This window comes from Euprymna scolopes, chromosome 44, assembly GCF_053919585.1.
Source record: "Euprymna scolopes isolate OS-2025 chromosome 44, ASM5391958v1, whole genome shotgun sequence".
Classification (NCBI taxonomy): domain Eukaryota; kingdom Metazoa; phylum Mollusca; class Cephalopoda; order Sepiida; family Sepiolidae; genus Euprymna; species Euprymna scolopes.
Window position 1 is genome coordinate 6,434,572 of NC_136525.1, and position 12,978 is coordinate 6,447,549.

The following is a 12,978-nucleotide window of genomic DNA, read 5'->3' on the forward strand; positions in this document are numbered from 1 at the left end:
CTAACGGGGCTCCCCAGGCAACTTTTGCAGGTCTGAGTGTCCCTCCTTGAGTGTGTTGACTACTCAGTACCACTTTCCAACCCTATTTGCAATAGGATAGAACTAAATTTTATTTATCATACTTTATGGATGAAATATTTCGACAGAGTCACTAAATCACAGCTTGAGTGGTTTGCAAGAGAAAAAAAAAAATTCTGTGTGTATTAAAAAAATGTTTGTGATGAATCTTTTTGGGTTAAAATCAATTGAAATATGCAAACATTATGCAAAGAATAACAAGTTATCTAATATGGCCGTCTCATTTGGGCCATATGGAATAACTTTACCTAATGTTTGCATATTTAAGGTGTGCATTTCTCAATACAAAATGTGTATTTCTCAATAGAGTTTAACTCGAAATAATTCCTCATATATATAACAAAAAAATAAAATAAGAAACAAAAACATTCTTAATGCTTACACAATTTTTGTTCTTCGCAAACCACTATCACTGTGATTTCGTAATTTCGAAATATTTTTTTTAAATTTAGCAAATGTGTTCCTAATATGAAGTCTGTTAAAAAAAAAAAAAATTTTTCATCACACCTTATAAACGCTGAATTCTTCAAATATTTAGCAAATTCCACGCTTTTTTTAAAAAAAACATGTTCTTATATTTTCTCTTTTTAGTGTTGCAAATAAAATTAAATGTCGAAAAAGAGAGGGAGCTGACATTAACTTTAAGGAAATTGCAAAACACCTTATCGTATAAAACCATTGGTAAATATTACCTTACGCTACAACAGAACACTGACCACTCTAATTTGGTTTCCTAGGAGTATTTGAGGTCACTGACAATGAATCCGATAATCAAACCCATTGCAAATTTACCGTTGGCATGGTATGAACCACTGGACCCTGAGACTACTTTGCGTCATTTCACCGCCTTCGTTTACGCAATGCGTGATCGGTTTCTTACTGAAATGCACGCACGCGCGTAGTCACTTGCCTTTCACAAGGCGCATGAATACATAGCGGACATTTTAAATGGCATTCTTTATAAAATGTCATCACCTCATTAAATACTAATTAAAACAAATACTTTTCATGAAATTTTTTTTAAAAATAGTTTTCACCTCATTTAATAGTTAAAATAATGCTGTCAGTAAGTTTTCACGAACGGGTTTATAAAAGCATTTTTATGTTTTTCGTTCTTTTTTTTTAAGGGGGGTATTCAATTATAGAACTTGTGTAGTTTAATTAGTGCTTCTGCAGTTTAATTAACCGTTTTTCCGTAAGTAATGCACCAACATTTACTGAGTAGAATACCGTTTAACATTTTACAGAAATTCTGTTTTTAGGCGATGGAGGGGGGGGGGGGGTTGTGGCGGCCGTGGCCGTTACTACACACCCGCCCACGCATGGAACCGTTTTTGGCCACCATTTTTTTTTGTAATGAAAAAGCATAAAAAAGGCCAAACTTGGTCTTAAAAAAAGCCGAACCTGTCAAACCTTAGAAAGGCCAAATTTTAAAAGCAATATGGCGGCCTCGAATGTCATACATTTAGTTAAATAAAAATCATAAAAAAAATAATAAAATGAATTTTTTTTCTGGTTTTATTTCAGCCTTCATACCTAATAATGTGTTTTATATAAAAAATAGTTTATATAATTTTTTGTCTGTCAAATAATTTACGCCGCTAAACTATACATTTACCCTTTTTGTTTTAGTTTACTATATTTTACAGATTTATTTTAAACAACAAAAAAAAAGAATAGGTAATTTTTCACTTGGTTCCCACCCTTAAAATTTTCTTTTAAAATAACAACTTTTATAGGTTTTGGAGTATGCTGAAGACGAATATCTCATTTAAATTTTCTGCAAATAAGTAGTTTTCCAGATATTAAGCAATCTAAATCCATTCTGTTAAAAGTGGTGTCCATTGTTATATGCACAAAAAAATTACTTTGCCTTTAGGCTAGGAACAAAGTGTAGTATCTGTTCTGATACTATACTCCACCTTTTGTGGCTTCGGGCAGTGGAGGAGAAATCCTTCATGACTGAGACAATTTTTACTTTTTGTGCCTATCCAGAGTGCCCCTTTTTGGGGGAGCTGGATTTTCTCCACATTAAAAACCGACCTTGTGTCTAATTCTGTTCTCGTGGGGAGGCAAGTAAATAGAAACAATGGCCACCACTTTTAACAGAAGGAATTACATTGCTTAATATCCGGAAAACTACTTATTTGCGGGAAATTTAAATGCGATATTCGTTTTCAGCATCCCCGAAAACCTATTAAATCGTCATTTTAAAGGAAAATGTTAAGGTGGAAAATAAAATAACGTATTATATATTATTTTTTTATTTTATTTATCTTTTTTTTTTTTTTTTTTTGGATCCCATCGCGGTTAATCACCTGAAGAAGACCAGAGGATGAGTTGGCCGAAACGTGGTGAAACAACAACTATGAAGCTGAGGATAACCGCCCGCAAATATTGACTACACAAAAAACAAGTGAGGCATGCATGGTCCCCCATGAGCGCACAGCGAACAAGGCATAAAAAGAAATGGTTAAGTCCATCATTTGCCCCCCACCACCCATTTAGTTCCAAAAGTCCCCAAGGTCTTCACATATTTGAATTTGAGTTCAGCACCATGCAAAACTGCTAGAGATACAATATTTATCCAAAATTTTCTGTGTAAAATAGTCCCAAAAATGGAGTGTTTTTATTAGCTCTAAAAGAGCCCCTGGGGCACACCCAAGAGTTATCGTGAAATATAGACAAACAAAATTATATAGAAATCAGTTTAAGAAAGTTTTAGAAAATCCAAGGCATCAATTTTTTTTTTAATAAGCACAAAAGTGTCAACTTTAGCCATTTTAACCTGAAAGGATCTCTAGGGTGGCAACCGGAGTTTTCCTTGAAAATCTGTTCTGTTACTTTTTTTATTCATATCATGTTTAATGTTTGTGCAAAAATTTTTTTAATTCCAAGGCGTAGTTATTAAGAAAAGTGTAGACGGTTGAACAGACAAAGTTGAATTTACAGGTTCACCCTACTTTTGTAGGGGGACCAAAAACGTGTTCAAAAGTTTCGCATTTTTTTTCTTTCATGTCAATTTTACAAATTTATTGAAAACTAAAACCGGAAGTCCGGTTGGTTAATCGGAACATTTTCACATCGAGGCTACGTTTTAACCCGACACTAATACGGTTGCACTTAGGGTCGCCTATACTTCTGAATTGCTGTTCTTGTTCTAACTAGACAAGCTAAACAATACTTTAATTTTTAATTAAAAAAAAAAAAAAAAAAAAAAAAAAAAAAACACTTTAAAATAAACCACAAAAAAATTATCCGGTATGTAAAAGAATAACTTATCTTGCCTTTGGTAAGAGTTATTTGTTATGCAATTATTTTTTCATCCTCCCCCTTTTAATTCCCCTTCTCTGTTAAGAAGGGCTTTCTAAATACCATTATTTCAATACAGTTCGTATTCGGCATAAGGACCAACAAAAAATAAATCCACTAAATTCAATTTTATGATTATTGTTTCCATTTTATTTCCGGTTGCTCCTTTCAATTGATTTTTATTTTTTATTACATTTTCACACCAAACAAGACATAGTGCCATTTTGATGTAGGGAACTACTCTATCAGATATAATTTGTAGAGATACTATGTAGGGAGTTGAGCAGCAAGATGCCTGTTTACATTATACTTGAACTTCTGCATGTCAGTACAGTCAGAGAAGCAGGAACCCGGAAAGGAGTTCCAAAGTCTAGCAGTTCTGGGAAAGAAACTAGGAGAGTAGAAGGCTTTCTTATATCTAAGGATTTCTGTGTAGGGGTGGGATTTTGCTGATTGTTGGGTTTATTGGGGGTATTTACACCGAGGGGGCACAAGGGCTAATGGTTCGGCAGAGCATCCACTAGTAAAATACTTGTAAAACAGGCAGAAGGAGGCAACATTTTGTCGAGCAATCAGAGGTTGAAGCCTAGCTGATAGTGCGGGACCTATTAGGTTGTTGACTCTCTTTTGAACTCTAAGAAGGAGAGACTAGTAGCAGATGCACCGGCCCAAATGTGGCAACAATACTCCATACTTGGGCGAATGGTGGCCTTGTAGACGTACAGGATACTCTCAGGCGTAAGTAACTTTCTAGCATGGTAGAGAGAAGCCACCTTCTTTGCAGCAGCCTTCGCAATGCCCTCAATGTATCTATTCCAACTCATGTTCCCTGTGAATGTTAAGCCAAGGAGTGTGAACAAAGTACTTTCAGGTAATGTATCATTAGCTATAGCTATTAGTGGTTGAGAAGGTTTCTTGTAATTATTAAAGAAAAGAAGCCTAATCTTGGCAGCATTGAATGTGACCATCCATTTTTGTCCCCCATTCCACTACAGATTGGAGGTCATCCTTTAGTGTTTATGCCATTGCTTTAGATATGTGTTCATTTGTTTTCCCTTCATATCTGTTATAGAGCGTGGTGTCATCAGCAAATATACCCATCTCAGAGACAATTTTAGGGAGGTCATTTATGAAGATCAAAATTAATAAAGATCCAAATGTGATACAATGACGTAGCCCCTTTTGAGGGAGCTGGGAGCTTCTACATTAATAAACTTTGTGCCTAACTTGGTCTGCGCACTTGTGAGGTGCAGGTGTTTGTGATTTTGAAAATGTTCTATGACTCAAGCCAAGAACGACAGTTTGTTTATAATATTGAACCAAGGCAAAACTGTATAAGACCTTAGAATTTGAAACGTCAAACCCGAAAGAACTCATGGGTACAAAAACAAAACAATGTTTAAACGTTAGGTATGGATGTCACCCCCTCTCTCTCTCTCTCTCTCACTCCTTTTCTTCGTTGAAAGAGAGAATTAAATATAATTCTATTGTTTTAAACAGTTGACGCTTGCATTCTGGAGTCGGCGGACGCAACATAGCATGCGTCTGGTTTCAACTGGTCTTTATGAAAATATTCTCCTCATTGTTAAATCTTAAATTATATTTTTATAAAAATGCATTTGTTTGCTATTTTTGTATAAGCGTTAAATTTCAGCATGCCATTAATGCTGACGATGGGAAGAGTCCTGTGACGACGCAATGAAGACAAGAAGCGACCCATGCCAGCCGGTTATAGCAGACGATACATCGACCCGTTTTTGTTGATGTTTCCAACATGTGCCTTTCGGTTGGATATTGTGTTTAATCACCAGGGGAGCTGGTTGCGTTCCCAGGACGTTCTTCAATCAAGTAACTCTCCCCGGGGAAACGATAGTGTCATACAAGGATCGATCCCTGAGGTACACCCGCATTTATATCATATTGTCTTGACGTATGACCATTGAAGATAACCTTGATTCTTCTCTTTTTTTAAGAAGGATTTTATTATGTTAAGTATTTGTCCAGTAATACCATAGGATATGATTTTCATGAGACGACCATTATGCCATACCCTGCCAAAAGCTTTAAATATATCAAGGGCTACTACCCTAGCCTCTCCTGCTTTATCCAGTGCATAGTATATATGTTCAGAGATTACAGTTAAGATATCTACAGTAGAATGGGCTTATCTAAACCCATACTGTTGGTCAGACAGAAATTTAGCAGTTGTGAGGTAGTGGACTAAAGCTTGATTAATTATGGACTCAAATACTTTAACGAAAAGAGGGAGGAGGCTAATGAGGCAATAATTTAATGGGTCAGTTCTTTCACCAGAATTCTTGTAAACTGGTACCACAGAAGCAGTTTTCCAGCAGTCAGGAAAGCAAGATTTGTTAAGACATTTATTGAAAAATTTGGAGAGAACAGGAGCAACCTCGGTGGAGCATTTTTTTTTAATAATACAGCAGGGAGGAGATGAGGTCCACATGCTTTTGAGGTGTCAAGGTTTTTTTTAATGGTAGCACGTATTTGAGAGGGGGTGATTTTCAGATCATTTAGTGTGGTGTCTGTCTACAGAAGAAAATCTGAGAGGAAGTGGTTTGCTGGGTCCAAACTAGAGTTGGAGGCAAACCGATTGGCAAGCATGTTAGCCTTCTTCAAGATCGTTAAATAGCGAGGGAATTGTTGATTTCCCATTATTTATTACAATATTATAGATTTTCCAGAAGTCATGAGTTCCTAATTTCTTTGGGGCCCATGGCACAATTGATAGAGACGTTGAATCTGTACGGTTCCAGATGAGCATTGTCTGAAGATAGCGGTTTCGATCCTAGCCAAAGCCGGCCAGAGGCTTACTTGGCCAAAATCCTGGGGAGACGACAACAACTAAGGATGGCAGTGATTGCTGAGAATGCAGTTAGGAGATTCGAAGTTCCTATCCGTCCGTTACCACCTGACGAAGGCCAGAGGAATAGTTGGCCGAAACGTTGTGAAACAACAACTAATAAAGATGAGAATAATAGTCCGCAATAAATAAAATTAATATAAATAATACTCATCTCAATAATGAATTCCAATTAAAATAATATATATTCCTAATTTATGTGCTTCAAAGCGTTTTCTGGTGGTTTTAGTACATTCTTTCTTGGCTATGGCTACTTCTTTCTTACAATTACTTCTAGCTTCTATAAACTTTTGTCTATTTTTACCGGACTTATATCAGATAAATCTGTGGTATGCATACTGCCTTTGAGCAATGGCAGTTGCGCAAGTAGAAGTAAACCATTGAGGAGAGTGGGGGTTTGCTATAAAACTTAGGTGTGTGAAATATGCTTCAATTGCTGCTTTGAACCATTCAATCATTTAAGCACTATTCAGCAGGAAGAGAAAAGATATTTCCCCACAGAGCATCTCTGATGGCATTCAAGGCAGCCTTATTGTAGTAGTACCTTGTCGTTTTGAGCAGTGACTTTTTAACTTCAGGCCGAGAGTTTAAGATGATGCCTATCATCATCACAGCATGATCAGCATTCCCGAGAGGGCTATGGCCATTTGTTACACAATCCTCAGGAGCTGTGGTCAGAAATAGGTCCAGAAGTGAGGCTTGCTGGTCCTGACGATCTGGGAGACGGGTCAGGAACGTTAGTGTCTGTATCAAGGAATGGGATATAGAAAAGTTATGTGTGATGCTATCGGTTGTGTCAGTGTGGTTAAAGAAAATAAGCCAATAACTGTGATGGACATTAAAGTCACCAAATACATGTATTTGGGCGCTAGCATCTAAGGAGAGTGCTACATCTTTGCTGTCAGAGACATAATTGATTAGAGTAGAGTTCTGGATTGAGGGAGAGCGACAAAAAAAAAAAAAGAAAAAAGAAAGTAACTTATGCTATGTTGTGAAACTAGTCTAAAGCACATGAAGGCCTGGTTTTCAGATTCTAGTTTAGATTTATGGGAGGGTGTTATGAATATAGATTCCGAGTCCATGCATGTGTCTGTCAGAGACCTTACGACAAAGTCGAAGATAACCAGACATGTTAAAGTGGTTAGAGGGGATGATAACAGAGTGCAAGTTAGTTTCACTTAGCGTTAAGATATCCGAGGAGTTTGCTAGGAGAAATGATTCTACCTCGTCTAAGTTATATGTAAATGCGAGCCTCAAGGGAGGAGACGAAACACTGTTCGAGTATGTCTGGTTTAATCGTTATTTTGGATTGAACTGTCATTCTTATAATTTAAGTTTAGGGTGAGGAGTGCTAGGCAAAGTGGATGTACATTGCTAACAACATACCACTCAAGTAGACCACCAGCCGACTCCTCATCCTCAGGAATGTATTCTTGGGAATGCGCACCGGACATGAGTGCAGGGTCCCTTTCTATGGGCGACATGGCACTACAATCATCTCGATATTATACAACTGATGATAGAGCAGTCGCTTTAAGCACTACCAAAGAGTTAGGACTCCTGTACTGTCAGTCAGAATACAACAGGCAGACAAACTGTTAAACCGGTACCCTCAAACCTGTCGGACAAAATTGGCCAAATCCAATCATGCTAATACACTTGCTAAACAAGCACCCTTAAGATGTCCAGTCAAGGGGAAGGGAATGTGGCATCCATTGCCCTAGTCAGGAAACAAGGCCAAGCACTGAGCATCTCTAAGGAGTCCCTTTTATCGCACCTCTGCTCCTTGCTAATAGGCAAAGAAGGAGTATGGAAACTGGCTGGTAGGCAGAGCCTACCTACTCCTTAAGCAATTTAGGTTTGCAAACCAGTGATTTGATTTTGTCACCAGATCTAGGGAGGTTATCGACCAGAATTGAGGCCTTCCTCCCCCATTTGGTGCCAAGATGTATGAAGTCAGTGGCACAGGTTTGACATCGGAGCTTTTTAACGGTGCGTTTTGTTTATGAAATTGTTAGGTGAAAGTAGAGAATAGGTGAAGGACCCCCCCCCACACACACACACGTTAAGTTACTTTTCTAAATAACATTATTCAGAAAAGCCATTCTTAACATGGGGAGGGGCAACCGGAAGTGAAGAGACATTGTGCACCTGTCTATGTTCTATCGTTACTTTCATAACAAGCGTTTTATTTTAAATTCAATTTTCACCCCAAACAAGGCACAGTACCATGTTGAAGTATGGAGCTACTATCAGAGACATAGGTTGCAAGGATATTATGAAGGGAGATGAGTAGCAAGATGTTTGTTCACATTACACTTGAACTTTTGCATATCAGTACAGTTGGGAAAGAAGAATCCTGGAAGGGAGTTCCAAAGTCTAGCAGTTCTGAAGAAACTATTGGAGTAGAAGGCTTTCTTACACCTAGGGATCTCTACTGTGAAGGGGTGGGACTTAGCTGCTTGTCGGGTTTGTCGTAGTCGGGGGTATTGACGTCAAAGGGGTACAAGTGCTTGTAGTTTGTCAAAGCATTCGCCATTAAATTACTTGTAGAACAGGCAGAGGGATGCAAGATTTCGTTGATGAGACAGAGGCTAAAGCCTAGATGACAGTTCAGGACTTATCAGGTTGGCAATTCTTTTGAACCCTGTCCAGGAGTGAGAGACAAGCAGCAGATGCACCAGCCCAAATGTGACAACAGTACTCCATGGGCGAATGGTGGCCTTATAGAGGTATAGGATACTTTTAGGCGTAAGTAGTTTTCTAGCACGGTAGAGGGAGCCAACCTTCTTCGCAGCAGCTTTGGCAATGCTCTCAATATATCTATTCTAGTTCATGTTCCCTGTAAACGTTAGGCCGAAGAGTTTAAAGGAAGTACTTTCAGGTAATGTGTCCTTGGCCATTGCTATTGGTGGTAGAGAAGGTTTCTTGTAGTTATTGAAGGTAACAAGCTTAATCTTGGCAGCATTGAATGTGACCATCCATTTTTGTCTCCATTCCACTACAGATTGGAGATCTTCATTTAGTGTTTCTGCCATTTCCTTAGATGTGTGTTCATTTGTTTTCCCCTGGTGCATGTTATAGAGAGTGGTGTCATCAGCAAATATACTCATCTCCGAAACAATTTTGTCAGGGAGGTCATTTATGAATATCAGGAATAATAAAGGTCCAAGGATAGACCCCTGAAGTACTCCCGCATTTATATCATATTGTTTAGATGTACAACCATCGAGGACAACCTGAATTTTTCTCTTAAGAAGGATTTAATTACATTATGTATTCTTCTAGTGATACCATAATGATCTAATTTTGCTTAGAAGACCATCGTGCCATACTCTGTCAAAAGCCTTAGATATACTGAGGACTACCGCTCTACCCTCCCCTGTTTTGTCCAGTGAATGGTATATACGTTCAGAGATTACAGTTAGGATATCTCCTGTAGACCGGGCTTGCCTAAATCCATATCGTTTGTCGGTCAGGAGTTTAGCAGCTGTAAAGTGATGGACTAGAACTTGGTTAATTATGGACTCAAATATTTTGGGAAAAATCGGGAGAAGACTAATGGGGCGATAATTTAATGGGTCAGTTCTTTCGCCAGAATTCTTGAAAATTGGTACCACAGAAGCGGTTTTCCAGCAGTCAGGAAAACAAGATTCGTTAAGGCATTTGTTGTAAAGTTTGGAGAGAACTGGAACAACCTCAACGGAGCATTTTTTTTAATAGCACAGCCGGGATGAGATCAGTCCACATGCTTTTGAAGCGTTTAGGTTGTTTTATGATACCATGTACCCGAGAAGGGGTGATTTTCAAATCATCTACTGAGCTCTAATCTATGCCCCCCCCCTTACCAAACTTTCACAAAAAAAAAAAAAAAAAACTCGGCTATATACGATTTCTCCCACTATCTGTGGCTAAATCTAAACACAGATTCCATAAACAAAATTTCTTTCTCAGATCTGTCTGCCTGTGGAACACAGTTTCATTGGTCTGCTTCCTGGTTTAATACAACAAGGTAACATTCAAATCCAATGTAAACAAGTTCTTGTTGAGCTGTCCACATAAATAATCGAATTTTACCCAATCTACACTACCATCGGGTTTATATCACAATCCACAAATGTGCGAAAAAGTGGTAAAAAAAAAATAAATAAATAAATAAAAAATTAAAAAATAATATAAAAAAAATGTTACCAAAGGCAAGATAAGTTACTCTTCTACCTACCTGGAAAAGTTTTTAGTGGTTTTGCTCACTTTAAAACGTTTAATCGGTTCGAAAATCATACAATGTTTATCGATATATTTTAAAAAGCAAAATGGTGGCATACTCGTTGTTGAACATGGTAAGTTTGGGAGTTTCGGTTCGAAAATCATGCAGTGTTTATTGATATATTTGAACAGGGAAAATGGTGGCGAACTAGCTGTTGAATTAATGAAGTTTGGAAAAAATGAGTTAAAACTAAAAAATTATACGGTGCTAGTGCAGAGAGTGTCCGCACTATGTTTTTAAAATCGTATTTCCAAGTTTAATTAAAGTTTTATGATATGTTTTTTTTTTTATTCAATTGTAAGGTTGAAGTATAGAATAGGTACAAAACACCCTCCTCATGTTAAGAATGGCTTTTTAAATAATAACGTTATTTACGTCCGGATCACTTTCTGCACTAGTACCAATTATACAAAATACTGTTAGAAACCAATATATGTATGTATTATAGTGACATATATTGTGTGAGTTTCTAATACAAACCCCTACCACCTTACATTCATTAACCCTTATCCTCGAGTGGCCTTTATGCCTGGATAAGTGGTTTCCAAAGTAAAAAAAAAAAAAAAAAAAAAAGAAGTAATGGTAAAGATAACCGATTTAATTTGAAAATCCCATTCTTGGAATAGCATGGTCCGTAAACTGCACAAGTGGCCCCCCCCCTCTTTTTTTTTTTTTTTAATTATATAATTTTTGAGCTATTGTCTGTACGCTTTCTATAAAATTAGATGGGTCGTGGAACTACATGATTAACAAATCACTCGTATTTATTCATTTATGTTACCGTGCTGAAATAACGTTACTAAAGCCATTCTTAACATAGGGAGGGCGTTTACTGTTTTGTAACTATTCTGTACTTTCACTCAACAATTTAATATATATATATAAAAAAAAAAAAAAAAGATCGTAAAACTTGAATTTAACTTGAGAATACTGTTTTTTTATGTACTTTCGTATTTTTGGTACCGCGTTCAAATAACGTTATTTCGAAAGCCATTCTTAACATGCGGAAGAGTGGTGTTTTGCAACTATTCTTGGCTTCCACCGTACAATTTAATGAAAAAAAAAAAAAAAAAAAAAAAAAAAAAGATATTATGAAACTTGAATTTAACCTGAAAAAACTATTTAAAAATAGCGCGATACCAAAAAATAAGGGTAAAACTATACAAACACCGTGACAGCGAATTAACCCTACCCCTAACCCTAACGCTGTCACGGTGTTTGTATAATAATACCAAAATAAGCACCTATTTAAAAAAAAAAAAATATGGTGAATTTTTATGACGTACCCGAGCGTATTATAAACACCAACCTTCCCATGTTAAGAATGGCTTTCGTAATAACCCTCCCCCGAACGCCGTATTTAATATGGGGAGGAGGGGGGGGTATTCCGAAAGCTGTTTTTAACATGAGGGTGGTTGGGGGTGTTTATACTACGCTGGGGCAGGTCGTAAAAAAAAAAAAAAAAAAATTATATATATATATATATATATATATATATAAATAATATAATATAATCACGGTAACATAAGTGCATAAGCAGTTTATTAATTATTAATTTATTTTTTTTTAATCCTGTAATTTAAACGTTTTTCAGAATATGAGCGTCGATAAAAAAAAACGAGTAAAAAACATGCAAATTTATAACACGTAAAATCTTTTTAAAAAACTGAAATTGTTTCAATGTTTTGTTATTAATTTCAGGATTATTTAGAAGTCCACATATAAAGAACCGATTTTTAGAGATAATTGTTTGTTTTAAGATAAATAAACGTCATTTTTTTTTCTTTTAGAGAAAATAAATCGAATTAATTTTTGCGTTTGTCAATAAAAAATTTTTTAAATAAAAAAAAAAAATGAACATCAAAATTGACCACCATTATTTATTTTTAAATAAAAATTTTCAAATAAGATTCCTTTTTTTTTAATTTAAAAAATGGACGTTTAAAACAGTTACAAAAAAGAGCATTTAATAAATTTATTTTTTTAACTACAAAAACAAAATTTGACGTTTTATGACCAAACAAGCAAATTTAATAAATACGCGTAATCCTGCCCGGACATATAATGGGGGTCCAATTTATTACTTCAAATCAATTGAAAACTGAACCCCCATTTTACACGCACGCATTTTTTATGAAAAAAAAAATGAAGGACAGTGTCACTTAAACTGGTCGAAAGACACAAATAACAAAGAAAATACTCAAAATATAAAGGAAAGATTAAACTGTTGAGGGTTTGAAGAGATCGTACCTCAAGTTTTAAGCGGTGGATCCGTCCGTCCACGCAGAAAATGGCGAGAGAAAGGCAAAATAAGGCGAGTAGACGTTTAGGAACTCCTGTCATCTTGCCCGATGCCGACATGTTGCTAATGACGTCTGCTACTAAGAAAATAAATAAGCCTTTTTCTGATTGGTCGGTTCTTTCTTTAAACTGACCA

At 36.4% G+C, this 12,978-nt stretch overlaps 1 protein-coding gene across 1 annotated transcript in view; it reads right to left on the reverse strand.

Moving 5' to 3' along the window:
- LOC145268656 (protein GPR107-like) overlaps positions 1 to 12,948 on the reverse strand; it is a 93,534-nt gene extending 80,586 nt beyond the window's left edge. The window contains exon 1 of the mRNA XM_080124141.1: positions 12,792 to 12,948. Within this exon, the coding sequence (XP_079980267.1) occupies positions 12,792 to 12,902 (111 nt within the window). The 5' untranslated portion in view covers positions 12,903 to 12,948. The remainder of the gene's footprint in view (positions 1 to 12,791) is intronic.
- Positions 12,949 to 12,978: the final 30 nt, after the last annotated feature.